Genomic DNA, 17478 nt, shown 5'->3' with positions numbered 1-17478 from the left:
GTGACTAAAAATAACAAGAAAGAATTGTTATTTTCACTGGAGTCATTTGCTTCTAGGTATTATTATATACTTACGGTACATATTAATAACACAGTGCCTGAAGCATAGGAAGAGCTCAAAACATATTTGTTTAGTCAATGGATGGATGGAGGGATGTACAGACTGGTACATTAATCAGTGGTAAACATAAATTTACTCAAAATTCTTCCACTCTATGTTTTCATTGTATTTGGGTCTATGTTTATGTGAGTATATTTTTGCACATCAGGTAGACCAATCTTCTGGTTTTGTATTTTATTCAGTTGCCACATAGCTTTCAAAAATGAGGTGATTAGTGTTTAGTGCCTTCTATAATGGGAAAACAAACACTGCATTGTTGTGTATTTGGCATTTTTAATACTTATCCCCAAAACGAAGGCAGCATTGTTCAGGCTCATCACTTTTTGTTTCCCTAATTATTATTGAATTGCCTGGCTCTTTCAATTGGTACATGTTTCTGTTTATTACTCTTAAAAAAAAAATCAATGAATGGTTTGTTATCATTTAACCTATTACAAGGTTGAATGGTTAGAGATCAGGTTTATCTTTTGTGTTATAGAACTGATATTTTTAACAGCTATCCTCCCTACATAAACACACCAGAACTGGGCAACTCATTCTATTCCCTGCATTTATTGACAGCACATATGGTTTCATAGGTTACTTCCACAGCAGTGAAAAGATATGTCGATATGTAATAATAGGCATAAACTATAGACAAAGACAGTGGCTCAAGTGTGTATATACATATGTGAATACATACGCGCAAGCAGACATAGCAGAAAACACAGGGGAAGAGAGGGAGGAATATTTAATGGTTATTTGACAGAATATGCACCAAGACCTATCACCCGTTAGTTTTATAACTTTTAAGAAAGTCACATCAGTTTGTAGACAGCAAAGGGAAGATGCAGGAGGAAGAAGACAAGCAATCAGGGGTCGCTGTGATAAGAACTCACTCCGCTCTCACAGAAGTCAGGAGAGGTCGGCATGTCCCTAATGTATTCTCTCTCGGGAGCTCAGGCTTCTGGACAGAAAGAGATAAAATACTGCTTGGGAGGCAAGGAGAATTGATGGCCTGCAAACAAAAGGGGCATGAATTATGGGCCTCCACAGAGTTTTCCTCGGAAGAAAACAGATCATCTAGAAAAAAGACCCTTATCCATGGGCTAGCACTATAGCTCTGCTCTCGGGCCAGACAGCTCGGGATCTGCAGCAACCCCCAGGAGCAGGCAGGAAACTTACAGAGAAACCTTCCCTGTGATAGTAAGCTCCATGGCTCCCTGCGAGCTTCTGACCCCTGGACACGGGAGAGGCTGATGGCAGTGCTGTCCCCTGCGGGGGGCGTGGATTCTAAGGACACCCCGTGGGACATAAAGCCCTCCTAAAAGAGAGTTTGTTGAATTGTATGATGTGAACTGGGAATTGAGAACATGTGACCAGACAGGCAAAAGGTATCTGTGGGGACTTTGAGTGAGAATATTATTTAGTTATTTATTTTTGGCTGTGCTGGGTCTTCACTGCTACACGAGCTTTTCTCTAGTTGTAGTGAGCAGGGTCTTCTCTCTAGTTGCAGCACATGGTCCTCTCATTACGGTGGCTTCTCTTGTTGCAGAGCATGAGCTGGGTCTGTGCATGGTCTCAATAGCTGCGGTTCCCCGGCTCCAGACCACAGGCTCCATAGTTGTGACGCACATATTTAATTGCTCCACAGCATGCAGGATCTTTCTGGATCAAGGATTGAACGCATGTCTCCTCCTTTGGCAGGTGGATTCTTTACCACTGAGCCACCAGGGAAGCCCTGAGAGAGAATAATTAAAAGTATATGTTCTTGGCAATTTCTGGACCCACTGTCCACATAGATAGAGAGCACAGCATGCCACGTTTCTCCAGGTGCCGTTGCTGATGTGTGAGATTAATGTGAGCTTTAAAGAACCAGAGCAAAAGAGCTGTCTCCTTCTTCTTAGCATAAGGATTTCTCTTCTTGTTTGATGTTTAGGATACAACCTGCCTTCAGTGGAGTGTGTTGTGTGCGTGTGTCAGGTGTGGCAGGCGAAAGGATGGGAATGCATTCATGAGTATGAATGCCCAGCTGGCCATGCCCAGGCAGGGCTCAGAGGACTCAGGAGTCAGATGTGGATTCCAGGCTTCCATGCCTTTGTTTTCCAGTGCAGTGAGGGCCATCACCCGAACCAGAGAATTGGACTTTAGCAGCTCTTGGCAGTAGGGTAGAGAGCTGGGTAGTGCAGAATGCCAGTCTTCCGCAGGTCAAGGAGTTATTCCTTCTCAGCATCACATCAGATAAATAAGCAGGATGCTTGATGATGCAGGGAAAAGGCAAAGGGAAGGAAAGCTATATTTGATCAGTGTCTACTCTGTCCCCTTGGAGCATCCAGGGTCAGCTGAACGAGAACCCTATCTGAATTCACACCCTGCCCATGGGGACTGTGTATCAAGGAACTAAGTCCAGGCATCAATATTTGACCCATCCCTTTCCTGATGTTGTCAGTCAAATTTCCCTCTTTATGGGTTTGCCGAAAATACTCTTCTTTTTAATAGGGGAAGTATGATGGTGGGAACCTTGCAGGCAGTGAGGATATAGCAAGTTCCAGGGACAGATTCCATGGCCTGTCTGTCTCCCTCAAAGCTCCTCCGCCTCTTTGTCATTGTGGCGTTTTCCTCATGGGTCTGCCAGTGGGCAGCCAGCCTCTGGAGAGTGGTCACATGGGCAGGCTTGAGGCCCGTGCTTTGGCGATGAAACAACTTGCTGATGTCCTGTCCCTGACCCCAGTGAGTCCAGACAGTGTCTGTGATCAGCTGTGTGAGTCCCATGGAACTGGGAGGGCTGCTACTCAGAATGGAACAGCCTCAGCTGTTCGGGTCATTCTGACCTGACCAGAAGCCCAGCGCACCTTCTATCAATTTTAGACAGACTCCCTGGCGCTAGCGTGCACCTCTCACCCTGGTCTGTCTGTAATGTCACTGTTCGTCACCCAAGCTCTAATGAAGCACTGCCAGTCTGGAGGTCTGCAAAGCTGGGGACCTGTGTTAGTTTTCAGTGACTGCAGAGTTCCACAAACTAAGTGACTTAAACAAAGCATAATTTATTGTCTCATGCTTCTGAAGGCTAGAAATCCCAGATCGAGATGTCAGCAGGGTTGGCTCCTTGGAGGGTGTGAGGGAGAGACTGTTTCATGCCTTTTCTCCAGCTTCTGAGGGTTTGCTGGCCATCGGTGGCACTCTCTGGCTTGTACATGCCTCACCTCATCTCTGCCTTCATCTTCGCATGGTGCTCTTCCTCTGCGTGTCTGTCCAAATTCTCCCCTTTTGTATGGACACTGATCATATTGGATTGAGGGTCCACCTTACTCCAGTATGACTCATCCTAACTCAACTAACCACCTCTACAGGGACCCTGTTACCAAATAAGGTCACAGTCTAAGGTTAGGACATTGACATATGAATCTGGGGGAACTGAATTCAAAGCCATAGCCAGCCCTGTGCAGTTAGGGGCAGTGTCCACACAGTTCCCAGTGAAGCCTCTCACTGCTCACAATTCACAGTGTGATCCCAATAGTCTCGAGGGGTGTGCAGGGAGTAGGAACCAGCCCTGCCAAAGCGGGCCCCAGAGGCAGGCTGAGGTCCAGATGTGGCTCCGGTTCGTGCAGAAGCAAAGCAAGGCTGCCTCAAGCAGAGGCGCTGCTTAATCTGTGAAAGGATCCCAGGGCAGGGGGTAAATGCAGAGGGCCACCCCTGCAAACCAGATGCTGGGTCTGTGGCAGCAGTGCCCTTCCCAGACCCCACCTGGTGGTGGAGCATCAGGTCCTGGGCAAGGCCAGGCCTCCTGGGGTAGGTGCCAGCCCTGCTGCTGTTGACGGGAGCTCTGATGAGGAACTGCTTGGTCCTCGTCACTGATTTCCCAGTCACATTTGGCCATGGCAGGAAGTTCTTGGCACATCTTTGTCCCTCGAACAATGCCTACTGAGATGAGGGAATGCATTTGGTCAGCATCTCACTGCAGCAAGACTCAGAGATCCTGAGGGTGTTATCCCCTCTTCCTGAAACTCAGAGCACCCTATTTATCCAAGGACTTCCCTGGCAGTCCAGTGGTTAAGACTCTGTGTTCCCAATGCAGGGGGCACAGGTTCAATCCCTGGTTGGGGAACTAAGATCCTGTATGGCACACAGGGTGGTCAAAAAATTAAAAAATAAAATGAAGTGATCCCCATCTGCCCATTCATTGGAAGGACTAATGCTAAAGCTGAAGCTCTAATACTTTGGCCACTGATGTGAAGTGCTGACTCATTGGAAAAGACCCTGACGCTGGGAAACATTGAGGGCAGGAGGAGAAGGGGATGACAGAGGATGGTTTGACCGCATCATTGACACAGTGGACATGAGTTTGAGTGAACTCTGGGAAATAGTGAAGGACAGTGAGGCCTGGCATTCTGTAGTCCCTTAGGTCGCCAAGAGTTGGACACAACTTAGTGACTGAACAACAACATAATCTACCCATTTGCAGAAAACTTTTGAATGTACTTACTGCCTGTGGTTTGCTGATAAACCTGCTCTTTGGAAAAGTCTTTTATTTGTAGTCTTTGTCCATTTCTAGGGTGTAAATATCCCTACAAATCCAATATCAAGTTATTGATGGCTTAACAGCTGGCTTATAAGAAATGTCCTGAATCTTCAGCAACATTTCTTCTGTAGCAAGCTGATGCAAGCCAGCTCCAGCACACCAAAATCTCAGTTTGTTATGAGGACTGAATGATAACATAAATAGAAATGGATTTTTATTTACTGTAAATTGTTCTGAAAATTTTTAGAAAATCATGGTTGATGACCATTATGTCTCTCGTGGTTAGCTCACTCACTGAGCACCTATGAGCCAGGTCCTTGTAAGGAACTGGGGATTTTCAATGAACCAACAGTCTTGCTTCCTATCCTCAGGAAGTTCATAGTCAAGTATGGAAACAGACATGAAGTGAATGATCGTAAGAGACAGTGGTGGAGTTATGATTGTGATCAGTGCCTCTAAAGAGAAGTGAGATATACTGAGTGAGGACAGGTGGCATCAGAGCCAAAGCCCTGGGACATCCCTGGGGCTCACTCCTCTAGGATGGGTGCACGTGAGAGACTTTGTGCTCCCTGGTCCCGTCCCCACCCCTGCTCAGCCACCCCTGGGAATTGAGTCATATCCAGCGCGAGGGTAGCATTTGAGAAGCTAGCTGACTAGTTGTGAGAGGAACCACACTCGGCCCAGACTCCCTGGGAAGAGCCAAGTCCCCTGTGTTTACCAAGAGTCTGATGGGTGGATTCACATACCACCAGGGGGCAGTATTTATTTATAGAGCTGGGGCAGAACCTCCAGCTGAAGGCACTGCTAAAGGACTGTGGCGTGGAAGTTTATATTCAGTTCAGTTCAGTTGCTCAGTCCTGTCCGACTCTTTGCGACCCCATGGACCGCAGCTCACCAGGCCTCCCTGTCTATCGCCAGGAAGTTTGTATTAGCTGCTAGATTTAATGCTAGGATTAGGACAGGTTCATTTCAAAAGGCTGGAAAGGCAGTCTTTTTCACCGGTGAGGTTGTGTCTTTTTCACTGATGAGCTTGTGTGCACAGATTCACATTCTTCTTTACCTTGTTCCTCAGCCAGTGGTTGGCTGTTACTAACTTTGCATACTGAGAGGAATCAGAGCAGAAGTTCAGCCCATTGTGGGGAAGAGGAGTTTATCAGTGAGCAGATGAAGAATCTTAAGGCAGATTCCTGAGAAGCAGAGCCTGAGGCGGGGTTTTGGGTGCTTGGGATGTATTGAGGGAGGGCTCTTGGAGGAAATCTGTAAAAGCAAGAGGGAGAAGGCTCAGTGAGAGTCAGTTGTCAGAGTTAAGTCTAGGCTAGATCCCCGGTGAAATGTAAATTTCTCCAAAGTTTTTCTGCTCTGAGGCGAGAAGATCAGAATTTCTGCCTCCTCCCCCATCACAATCAATCCTTGGCATTCCCTTCCTTTACCCTCCCCTTCCTCTCCGGTCGCTCCAGAGGAAGTGGCACCTCTTGCACAAGTCTCTGGAGATAGGAGTAACAGTGGTAGAGGTAGGGATCAGCCGCATGACCTATAGCCCCCACTAATGAAAAGACCAGGCAGGCTCTGCTTGGGTACCTATCGTGACAGAGACCTCACTACTCCCCGAGGGAGTATGTCCCACCATTGGGCATTTCAGTTGCAGGGAGCCTCAATATCAGGGGTTCAAACTGGCTCCCTCTTGTTTCTTCCATTCAGTCTCTGGGGGCCACATGAAACTGCCTTTTCTCCTTCCAGGAAATAAACTTGGCCTCCTCGGACTTGTTCCCCCTGCCCCCGTTGGGTTCCATCAAGTCCTTGCTGGTCCACTGTCTTTCCATGGGAACCTCTGTGGCTGCCAGCAGGCAACCTCACCCCCACCTCAGGCGCCAGCCTTTAAGGCAGCACAGCTGGCTCCGCAGACTCCCGCTGGGTGTGCCCAAGTGGCAGTTAGAAAAATCAGCTTTGATTTGATTTGCAAACTGAGCCGAGTCATTGAGACAAAATAAATCCGGAAACCCATAAAGCCATTTGCAGAGTTGCTTTTGCAGAAGAAAGTCACAGTTTTAATCTGGTAAACACTCTGTAATGATCCCATTAAAACAACCCCCTCAGAGTAGGTGCTGAAAGCCGAACTCCAGGATAATGAAGCAGGAGATAAGGGGCCAGTGTCACTGATAGTCCCTTGCTGCCTCGTGGGGGTGATGATGGACTAAAACCATTGTCCCAGGGCAACAGGAGGCGGAGGCGATAGTCTTTTGTAAGCCTGGCTTCTTTTTTATAATGGCTAAGCCTGAGGTAGAACATTTCATCCTGCCTTTTCTCCCCTCTCTTCCTAATGGATTCTTGCCCCTACAGGGACAATAAGTAGCCATTCTCCAGTGAGATGTCCTCGTTTCACAGATGCCAAGACTGGGGCCCACGAGGGGAGTGATGTGTCTGTGGCTTTTTTAGCTACAAGAATAGTCTGCCACAGGTGATGTGAGAAGCCAAACGAGATGTAGGCATTGTCTACTATCAGCTAGGAAATACCCACTATCTACCCTCCCCTCCCCTGTTGATCCGGTTCTGTATGGAAGGTTCTATTTTATATAAAGCTTCCTCAAGAACTTGCTTGAAATAATGCTGAATCAGAGACACCTGGATTCAAATCCCACTCCAAAATTTAATTGGACCTTGGACAAGTCACAGCCTCCAGGAGTCACTTTTAGGCCTGAGATCATTAGTTCTTTCCCCTGATTACTTGGGATAATTCACATAAAAGGTCAAGAAATCGAGATGATCCACCATCGAGATGAGCTTCTGTTCTTCCTTCTTCTGAGTCTTCTTTGAGACCTGGAGACCCAGCTACTAAGCATATGTCCTTTTTCTGCTCTTCCCCAAGAAAGAAAACCAAAACCTGAACCATAGTCGCTTCTCATAGAGACTCAGGCTGGATTCAAAATGCAGAAACTGAGAGGAGACAGGAATGATGCCGGTCTTGGCTCTGAGCACTTAGCCTCTTCATCTACAGGCCATTGTGTTTGGGTGAGATCCTGCATAGCAATAATATCTTTCATTGGCTGAGTGTAAGATGTTGCTCGTGCACTTGCTGACCTTTGACTCTGGCACTTTTCCTCTTCTTGTCATCGGCCCAGCAATTTCAGGGGGAACTCGGAATCACAGGGTGCTCCAGTTTAGCTATGGCAGTTGGAAGTAGGGACTGTAATGAAGGATCACTTGTGAGAGGCTAGAAAATAGTGAGTACATCCATTGGAAAGCTCTTGGTTATTGTTCAGTCCTTAGAAATCCTGCCAGACTTTCAGAAGAGAAAGCCCACGGTATATTTGGGGGTCAGGGCAGGGATAGGAGACAGATTTCCCATGCTTGGACTTCTCAGAATTACTTGAGTGTAACAAGGTCTCTTTGTCCCTCTGGCTTTGCTCCCACCCCTACCCCCACCCCCCGCCAGCATCTTCTAGACCCTAAAATGCCAATGGAATGATGTGGCTTTTCTTAAAAGTTATGTGACAAGATGAAATAAGAGGATTATATCATATGTATACCATAAAAGAACCTAAAGAGGACCTTTAAGTATCCCAACTGTTTAACATTTTTCTTGCTACAGCAACTGGTACATCTCTCTAGTATTCTCTGTCCTTCCCCCACCTTTTACTCTCTAGATTTCCTCAAAACACTTCTTTCCTCCCCAACACACAAATGCATTCCATACCCCACTCAGGAAAGCAAAGCTGGTACATAGAGTCCAGAAAACAAAAGCCAAGACCAGTGCTTGTCCTTCAAGCATGTTCCTGGGGAGTCTTATTTCATCCCTCTCACCCTGAAGTGAGAATGATCTACTTAAGACCTGAGGCACCCAAGTTGATTTTAGCTCAGATCTGACTTTCCAACATCACTGCATCTTACAAAAGGAATTGTGGGCCCTTTAAAATGAGAGGTCAAGGCAAGGGGGAAAATGTGGCTAAGCTAGAGATGAGGACTAGAAATAAAACAGAACTAAGTTCCATTAGAGCTTTCTCTGATGGTTCGTCAGTGGATTGTTGGGGGTGTTAGCAAAAATTAACCACCTATTATATGCAAGTCAGAGGGCTGTGTGTTCACCTGAGTCTACAATGCAATGACAGAAGTAAATCCTGTCATGTAGTACACACTAAATGAATAGTGGTCATCATCATTACCCTGACTTAAGGAATGAAGCTGTGTAAACTCAAATGGGTTAAGTGAGGAACTTAAGGTCCCTCAGAATTGCCACTCAGATGTAATGCGAAAGCTCATGGTATTTCCATGGCACCATTTTGAATCCTGTCCATACTACAGACTGGGTGAGATTCTACTAGCCACTGTTAAGGTCTTCTGTCTTCTATTTTGTTAACCACTTCCCGTGCCTCTTTTCCAGTAATAGCTGATAGTAGAACCTTTAGGGTGTGGTGGATCTTTGGCCTGTCTTCAGTGGTATCCAAGCTAAGTCCTAGGATCTGGAGCAGAAGGTGAGGTGCCTCAAGGAGCCCTATACTGTATTTACTTCCACAGTGTATTGAAGCTAATAAATCAAAAAATTAATTTATTTTCAAGTTAATCTGTTCCAGTGCCCTCTTTATCCCGTCAGCATCTCTTTCCACTCAACATCCATTGCTTTAGAAGAAAAAATAATCAGAAAGGAAGTCTGAGGCACTCAGGATTCAGACCTCCTTCTTCTTTACATGGTCTCCATGTTTTTGTTAATGGCCGGCATGTGTATATATGAACAAGCCCTGGAAACTGTAAAGATAGAAGGTTTGTGAATCTTCCAGCAAAAATGCCATACTGTAGGGGGACCAGATGATAGAGGAGAAAGCAAGGGACTTCTATCTTTTGTCTGCTGGATTAGTCAGGATAGGATAGGCTTTGCTGCAACAACGTTAATCTCAGTAGCTTAATGCCACAAAGGTTTCTTTGTTGTCTTGTCATCTAGAATATTAGTGACCTCAAAGGGGACCCCATTGGCCTCAGAGGGGGAAGAATAAAAATGGAGATGGTAACCTGGATCTTAAATACCCCTCTTGGAAATGACTCATGTCTCTTCAACTTTCATGGTGACTGAGATTCTTTCATATACCTAAGGGTAAATGGGCCAGGCACCAGTAAATGCCAGTTATCTCTAGCACTAAATATATGACTCCTTTTCCTATTGTTCTTCCTTTTGTGTCCTGCCAAGACCAATGATCCATCACCTCTGCTACTCCACCCACTGGGAAAACCTTGTCCCATCCCAGTATCCAGATATACTTCTGTTCCTACCCCTTGTACCTGAGCATTCCCACTAGACAGAGTTGTAGCCTTGGATGGTAGGGTAGAGAGATTCCTCTGGGTCTGCCAACCAAACTAAGGCTTTAGCTGTTTTTCACTTAATCCTTGAAAGAACTTCATGAGATCTTGGATTAGCTAAAAAGTTTCTTCAGGTTTTTCTATAACATCGTACAGAAAAACCTGAACAAAGTTTTTGACCAAATACAATATTTTTTCATCACCCCCATTTTATAGGTAGAGATATTGAAACTCAGAAGTGTGTATAATTTTCCAAGTGACACAGCTAGTAAATGAAAAATACACTCACCTAGAGCCAGACATCCTGGAATGGGGAGTCAAGTGGGCCTTAGGAAGCATCACTACGAACAAAGGTAGTGGAAGTGATGGAATTCCGGTTGAGCTATTTCAAATCCTGAAAGCTGATGCTGTGAAAGTGCTACACTCAATATGCCAGCAAATTTGGAAAACTCAGCAGTGGCCACAGGACTGGAAAAAGTCAGTTTTCATTCCAATCCCAAAGAAAGGCAATGCCAGAGAATGCTCAAACTACCGCACAATTGCACTCATCTCACATGCTAGTAAAGTAATGCTCAAAATTCTCCAAGCCAGGCTTCAGCAATACGTGAACCGTGAACTTCCAGATGTTCAAGCTAGTTTTAGAAAAGGCAGAGGAACCAGAGATCAAATTGCCAACATCCCCTGGATCATTGAAAAAGCAAGAGAGTTTCAGAAAAGCATCTATTTGTGCTTTATTGACTATGCCAAAGCCTTTGACTGTGTGGATCACAACAAAATGTGGAAAATTATGGAAGAGATGGGAATACCAGACCACCTGACCTGCCTCCTGAGAAATCTGTATGCCAGTCAGGAAGCAACAGTTAGAACTGGACATGGAACAACAGACTGATTCCAAATAGGAAAAGGAGTACATCAAGGCTGTATATTGTCACCCTGCTTATTTAACTTATATGCAGAGTACATCATGAGAAACGCTGGGCTGGAGGAAGCCCAAGCTGGAATCAAGATTGCCGGGAGAAATACCAATAACCTCAGATATGCAGATTCCACCACCCTTATGGCAGAAAGTGAAGAAGAACTAAAGAGCCTCTTGATGAAAGTGAAAGAGGAGAGTGAAAAAGTTGAGCTTTAACTCAACATTCAGAAAATTAAGATCATGGCATCTGGTCCCATCACTTCATGGGAAATAGATGGGGAAACAGTGGAAACAATGGCTGACTTTATTTTGGGGGGCTCCAAAATCACTGCACATGGTGATTGCAGCCATGAAATTAAAAGACACTTACTCCTTGGAAGGAAAGTTATGACCAACCTAGACAGCATATTAAAAAGCAGAGACATTACTTTGCTGACAAAGGTCCATCTAGTCAAGGCTATGGTTTTTCCAGTGGTCATGTATGGATGTGAGAGTTGGGCTATAAAGAAAGCTGAGCACTGAAGAATTGATGCTTTTGAACTGTGGTGTTGAAGAAGACTCTTGAGAGTCCCTTGGACTGTAAGGAGATCCAACCAGTCCATCCTAAAGGAGATCAGTCCTGGGTGTTCATTGGAAGGACTAATGTTGAAGCTGAAACTCCAATACTTTGGCCACCTAATGCGAAGAGCTGACTCATTGGAAAAGACCCTGATGCTTGGAAAGATTGAAGGCAGGAGAAGGGGATGACAGAGGATGAGATGGTTGGATGGCATCACTGACTCAATGGTCATGGGTTTGAGTGGACTCTGGGAGTTGGTGATGGACAGGGAGGCCTGGCATGTTGCGGTTCATGGGATTGCAAAGAGTCGGACATGACTGAGCAACTGAACTGAACTGAACCTATAATATCATTTATCCATTTAGTTTTGAGCGTCACTTAATATTGGTATGTGGTCCCTCGTCCCAAAGAGGTTAAGAACTTTAGATTTAGACAGTCTTTGACTCTAGACTAGAAAAAGTACTTAACTGCTGTGTGTCTCGGTTTCTCCATCTATGAAACAATCACAGTAACACCACTAACTTCATGGGTCTCATTAAGAATTTAATGAGCTAATGGACTTAGTGCCATGCCTGGCTAATAACAAGCACTCAACAAGCAGTAACTAGTGGGAGAGCCAACCAGTAGTAATTCTATCAATCCACCAAGATAAGGGCTTTGGTGCAGGTAAAATCAGGACACAGTGGAAGCACAGAGAAGAGAAACAGAAGTCAATGTAGGCTGTGGGTTCCTAGGTATGTAATCACTGAGATGAAGCTTTGAAAGAGGAGTAGCAGTTGTCATATGGAACAAAGCTGGAAGTAAGACACGGAAGCCTTCTGAGCTGAGGAAGTTGCACATGCCAGTGACTAGCAGTGAGAGAGGTGGCCATGGAACTTGAGTGGGACGAGGCAGAGGAACCATGGCTGGAATGCCAGTGTGGCCAGAGGAGGCTGGGAGCAGAGAGAGTGGAGGCTGGAGGGCTGAGCACGGCCAGGACACCAAGGACTCTGCCTCAGCCCCATGGCGTATTGTGGAACTGGGATTGTCCTGAGATAGTGGGAGCTCTGGGCCGAGCTTAGAGGACTGCCTTTGTCACAAAGGCCACCCTATTACGCCTTAGAAAATGGGTCAGAAAAGGGAGACCGAGGCAAAGACAAGAGTAGATACAGGGAAGAACAGGTAGGAAGCTATTCGGAGAGGCCAGATAGGAGCGTGTGAATCACCTTTTCTCTCAGCCTTCTATTTCTTTTTCTGACATCAGGCCAACAGTCTTTGTCTTACCCACCTCAGAAGGTTGTGGGGGGGAAATGTAATAAAAAATATCCACTTAAAACAGGAGTTGGCAAACTTTTTTGTAAAGGGCCGGATAATTACTTTCAGTTTCTCAGGCCATATGGTCCCTGTCACAACCACTCATCTTTGTCATGGTAGCACAAAAGCAGCCATAGATAATACATGTAAAATGAGCATGGCCGTGTTCCAATAAAACTTTATTTATAGACACTGAAATTTCAATTCCGTGTAACTTTCATGTGTCATAATACATTACTTCTCTTTTATTCCCTCCCCACCCCCCGGCCATTAAAAAATGTAAAAACTATTCTTAGCCAGTGGACACAGAGAAAACAGTGGGTGGCCAGATTTGGCCTACCAGCTTTAGTTTTCTGAATTTGGACTTGGAATATGGTTTGAGAATGGTGAAGTTTCCCTAACCTTTGAGGGAGGGATATTCTGATTACTATTTTATTTTGTTTTAATTTTTATTGGACTTAGTTGCTCTACTATGTGGTGTCAGTTTCTACTATACAACAAAGTGAGTCAGCTGTAGGTATACACATATTATGATTTCTATTGACCGGTGGTTGGATTTTGTAGTATTTCACAGCTGTTGGTAAAGTTTGCCATGTGTGTGAATTTTTGAAGCTATGTATTTCCTGTTTATCAGTTGGTCTGGGTTGTCCTGCCCCTCTCTACATAAGAGAGAACTTCTGGATAAGAACTTTGCATCAGGACTTTATACGAACTTGTTGACAAATCACTAGAGAAATACGTGCAGCCTTTGACCAAGCCTAGGACACCTTCTTCCTTTCTGTAGCATTTTCTTTAGAGAATCAAGTAGTGGATTTAAAAGGAGAAAACATTAAAGTCATACAAACCAGCCTCTGCCAGCTCATAGTCGTGTGACCTTCAGCAAGTTACATCAGCTGTCTGATTCAGCCTTCCTTCCTCCATTCATTTATTCAACATAGTCACTGACTGCCTACTGTGTACCAGATCCAGTGCAGGGTCCCACCAGGGAACTAGAAATGAGACAGTGACTGCCTTCAAGGAAACTCAGAATTGCAGGGGAGGCAGCCACTTAAAATACAGTGAGGCTATTGCTTTGTGAAGGGACAACCAGGGTGTTAGGGAAGACAGAGGAGGGGCTTCTGACCCTTGTACAGTGAGACTCCCAGAGAGGGGTTCTGAGCTGACACTTGGAGGATGAACAGTCTTCATCCAGGTGAAGAGGCAGGAAGCGGGTATTTCCACACCAAGTGAGCCTCCTAGGTAAGGCCTCCTGACAAGAAGGTGGGGCAGGGGGCATGGTTGATGATGGAAAGGAGTTTACTGTGTTTGAGTGGGAGTGGGGAGAGCCTGGAGGGGCAGGAACCGGGTTAAGGGATTTGAGATTTGTCTGGAGCACAACAGGGTCACTGGTGCATTTCAACTGAAGGATAGAGAATAGTCTGAAAGCAAACAGGACTGGAGACAGAAAGTCCAGCAGGGGGGCTGCTTCAGTAACCCAAGTGAAACAGGAGGATGGCTTGAATTGGAGGGAAGGGGAAAGCTTCAAAACCTTTTCTAGAGTAGAGTTAATAAGGCATGCCAAGTGATCAGAAGTTGGAGGTCAATAGAAAGGAGAGATAAAGGATGACCCCAGGTTTGTAGACGGCATAGCTACATGGGTAGTGGCACCATTCACTAAGAAAGGGGGGAGAAGATGTCTGGGTGGGAAGGTCATGGCTCATTTATGATAATGCTGACCTTTCTGGGTTGTTCTAAGTCTTAGAAACATTGTATGTAAGGTACCTGGCAGAGTCCCTGGCATGTCGTGGGTGCTTGATAAATGGTGACTCCTATCCTTCTTTCATGTCTAAAGATCTATTTCAGGCCCTGTTTTGTTAGATCATGATGTTCTTTTGCTGTTTAGTGTGAGCTCTTCAGAGCCACGAGAATTGCAGTTTTGCTCACTGTGCCGCACGTGTTCATGTGTGTTTCTTTCTCTCCTTCTCTTCTGCATGCTGCCTGGGGACTGGCTTCCTTGTGGTCAGCACCAATGGGCAGCGCCCAGGTGACCCCGGGGACTCCACTCTGCCTCCTCACCACAGGTGATCACCAGAGCCCTGGGCTGGGGAGGGGGGAAGGGAGTAAAGAGCAGCCCATGCTCAGTGGTCCCCCAGAGAGGGACTGGCAGTCCCTCCACCCCACCCATGCACCCAGCCATCCCCCGCCCCCTCCCCATCTTCCATCCCTACCTCCATCCATCCGTGCATCCATCTATCTAACACATTCATTCACCCATTCTACTAATGCTAACAAAGTACCTACTGTGTGCCAGGCACTGTTCTAGGCTCTGAGGTATTCAGTGGTGAACAAAAGAAAGCATATTCCTGTGAGTTTGTGGGAAGGGAAAGAACCGTTAATCCCCCCCACCAAAAAAAAAAAAAACTACACAAATATGTATGCAGTGGCAAGTGTGAGTCTTGCTACAAAGAAGAGCCATGTGGTATTCAAAATAAACCAACAAGTACACCTAAAGTTCAGGGGATGATTCCCAGGGGAAGAGATAACTGAGCTATGGTCTAAGGTTGGGGGAGAATTGACCTAACATGTCTGTGCTTAGGAAATGAATAGATCTGGCCGACTCCCTGTCTGCCCTTTGTCTTGGACAACTCACTTGAGTATAATGAGTCCCACCCCTCCTGTCTGTTAAGTTAGAATAATAATGCTTCCCTTTGGGGGAACACCATTTTCTTATAGACTCTGCACACACAGGCTTCTGAAACTGTATCCTGAAATGAAATAAGGTAGTAAATGTGAAAAAGGTCACTATGGGAATGCCCCAATCTAGAGTGGATATTTGTTTGAAGTAAACACCAGCCCTTTCCCTCTAACATCATGGGAGTTCACTCTCGTTTCATATAAACTCTTCAGAGATCATGATGCAGAGCCCATCAGACGCTGATGCCCCTCATGGGGCCCCAGAGACAGCAGAGACCCTCCCGACAGAGAGATCTCCACTGCGGGGGCCCTTTCTGGTCGACGGAGGTTTCTTTGGAGATTTCAAACCTTTTACCTGGCACCTCTCTCAAAGTTGTTGCCCAGACAGTGGCTTCCTCTCTGCTAGACGCTGACTGGTCAGTTTGTCATGGTGGGAAGGGGAATATATGAGGCAGGGATGTCAAGAGTCTAGCCATCCAGGGGCTCATGGTCCACTTTGGTTCACCCACTTCCCAAGCTCAGAAACTCTTCTGTTTGTGATTGTTGATTGTCTTAGGCTGAGTTTCCCTGGACAGAGCCTGAGATGGGGGATTCTTGTGCAGATTAGTCATTGATGAGTATTCTCAGAAGAAAGAATGTGAGGGCAGGGGAAGAAGCCAGAGGAGGATGTGGAGATGGTGTCAGCTGAGCCCATGGGGGCTCTGGAGTGTGAAATGTATCACAGGGCTGCCCCTCCTCCACGGCAGGGGACCGACATCTGTGCCGCTGTGTCAGTCAGCCACTGTCCACGTCCTGGTAGCAGTTGGGGCGCAACTTTCCTTGGCCTGATGGCAGTTCTGCAGGGAAGGGGGTACCTTAGCAGCCAGCACCTCCATCTTAAGCAGCTGGAGGTGAGTGCACCAGCCCAGGAAAGGAGATCTGGGCAGAGCCTCCACCACACTCATGACAGCCAAGTTCTGTCCCCACCTCTGTGTCTGCCATCAACCCATAGCCCAGTGTGTCCCATCAACACCCCCAGAATGTCATCTCAGCCACTCCTTAGTTCTGTGACCTTAAGCAAGTTGCACAGCCTTGTTTAACTTGTAAAGCTGATGGTCACACCTCCTGCAGAGTCACATTCGAGATTATGTTCAGTGACTCTCCAGAGCGCCCTGCTCTCTTGGCCTTCATCAGATGTCAGACCCCTCTCCCATCCTGTTGTTGGACCCCAGTCTTACTCTTGTCCCCAGGGAGGTGGCAGTTGTGGACGGATGCCTGGTGATAGTGAAAGGAGAGTGGCTCCTACCACGTGCCCACACCCAATTTAACAAGAAACTGCTTCTCCCGGGCATGCAGGCAGCTCCCTTTCTGCCAGGCCATTGTTCTCTGGGCCCTTTGCAAGTCAGCAGTCCCGTAATGTTTTCTTTAAACAGAGCCAGCCCCATATCAGGCACATTTGTTTTACCTCTTGCCTCCTGAGACATCTGAATGCTCTCTCTCTGACAGGTTTATTTCATTGCGTTCCATTTATTTCCATGCCTTTCTCGGTTTTGTTTGATGGGTGAGGTGTCCAAGAGTGTTTCTCTTCAAGCAGGCTGTCCCTTTCAAAGGGCGTTTTTGTTAATGCTCATCCCCTGGTAGCAATAACGGCTGATGTGAATAATAACCGACCAGGCCTGAGTGATGGGAACGTTAGACTGTAAACAAAAGCAGCCTCTTCGCATCAGCACCAGCTCAGAGGTCTGTGGCCCCTGGTTGTGGAGTGGGAGACAGGCTAGCCTTCAGAGTGAGTGCAGGTCTCAGCTTGGCCACTTTCTGCCCCGGGCACCTGGGCATTGTTCTTCTCTGGGCTCTAGTCACTTCTTGGGGAGGAGCAGGGATACCGACACCGCTGGCCAGAGTTCATGGTGAGAACTCTGTGTGATGGCTTCCCCTCGCTCTTCAGGTCTAACTTCCTGGTCCTTGCTTCAAGGGATTCATGCTCTATTATAGGGTTTCTCAACCTAGGCACTAGCGACATTTGGGGAAAGGTAGTTCTTAGTTGTGGGAGGCTGTTCTGTGCATTGTAGGATGTTTAGCAAATCCCTGGCCTCTACTCATTAGATGCCAGGAGCACTTGATTACCCAACTAGCACAACCAAGTTTATTGCCAGACAC

At 46.4% G+C, this 17478-nt stretch overlaps 1 protein-coding gene across 1 annotated transcript in view; it reads left to right on the top strand.

Moving 5' to 3' along the window:
• PTPRT (protein tyrosine phosphatase receptor type T) overlaps positions 1-17478 on the top strand; it is a 787366-nt gene that overhangs the window by 573487 nt on the left and 196401 nt on the right. Inside the window, exon 13 of the mRNA XM_061125699.1 lies at positions 14673-14729. Within this exon, the coding sequence (XP_060981682.1) occupies positions 14673-14729 (57 nt within the window). The remainder of the gene's footprint in view (positions 1-14672; positions 14730-17478) is intronic.

The sequence above is a fragment of the Dama dama genome, chromosome 23, assembly GCF_033118175.1.
Source record: "Dama dama isolate Ldn47 chromosome 23, ASM3311817v1, whole genome shotgun sequence".
Taxonomy (NCBI): Eukaryota; Metazoa; Chordata; class Mammalia; order Artiodactyla; family Cervidae; genus Dama; species Dama dama.
This window is presented reverse-complemented; position numbering and strand designations above follow the sequence as displayed.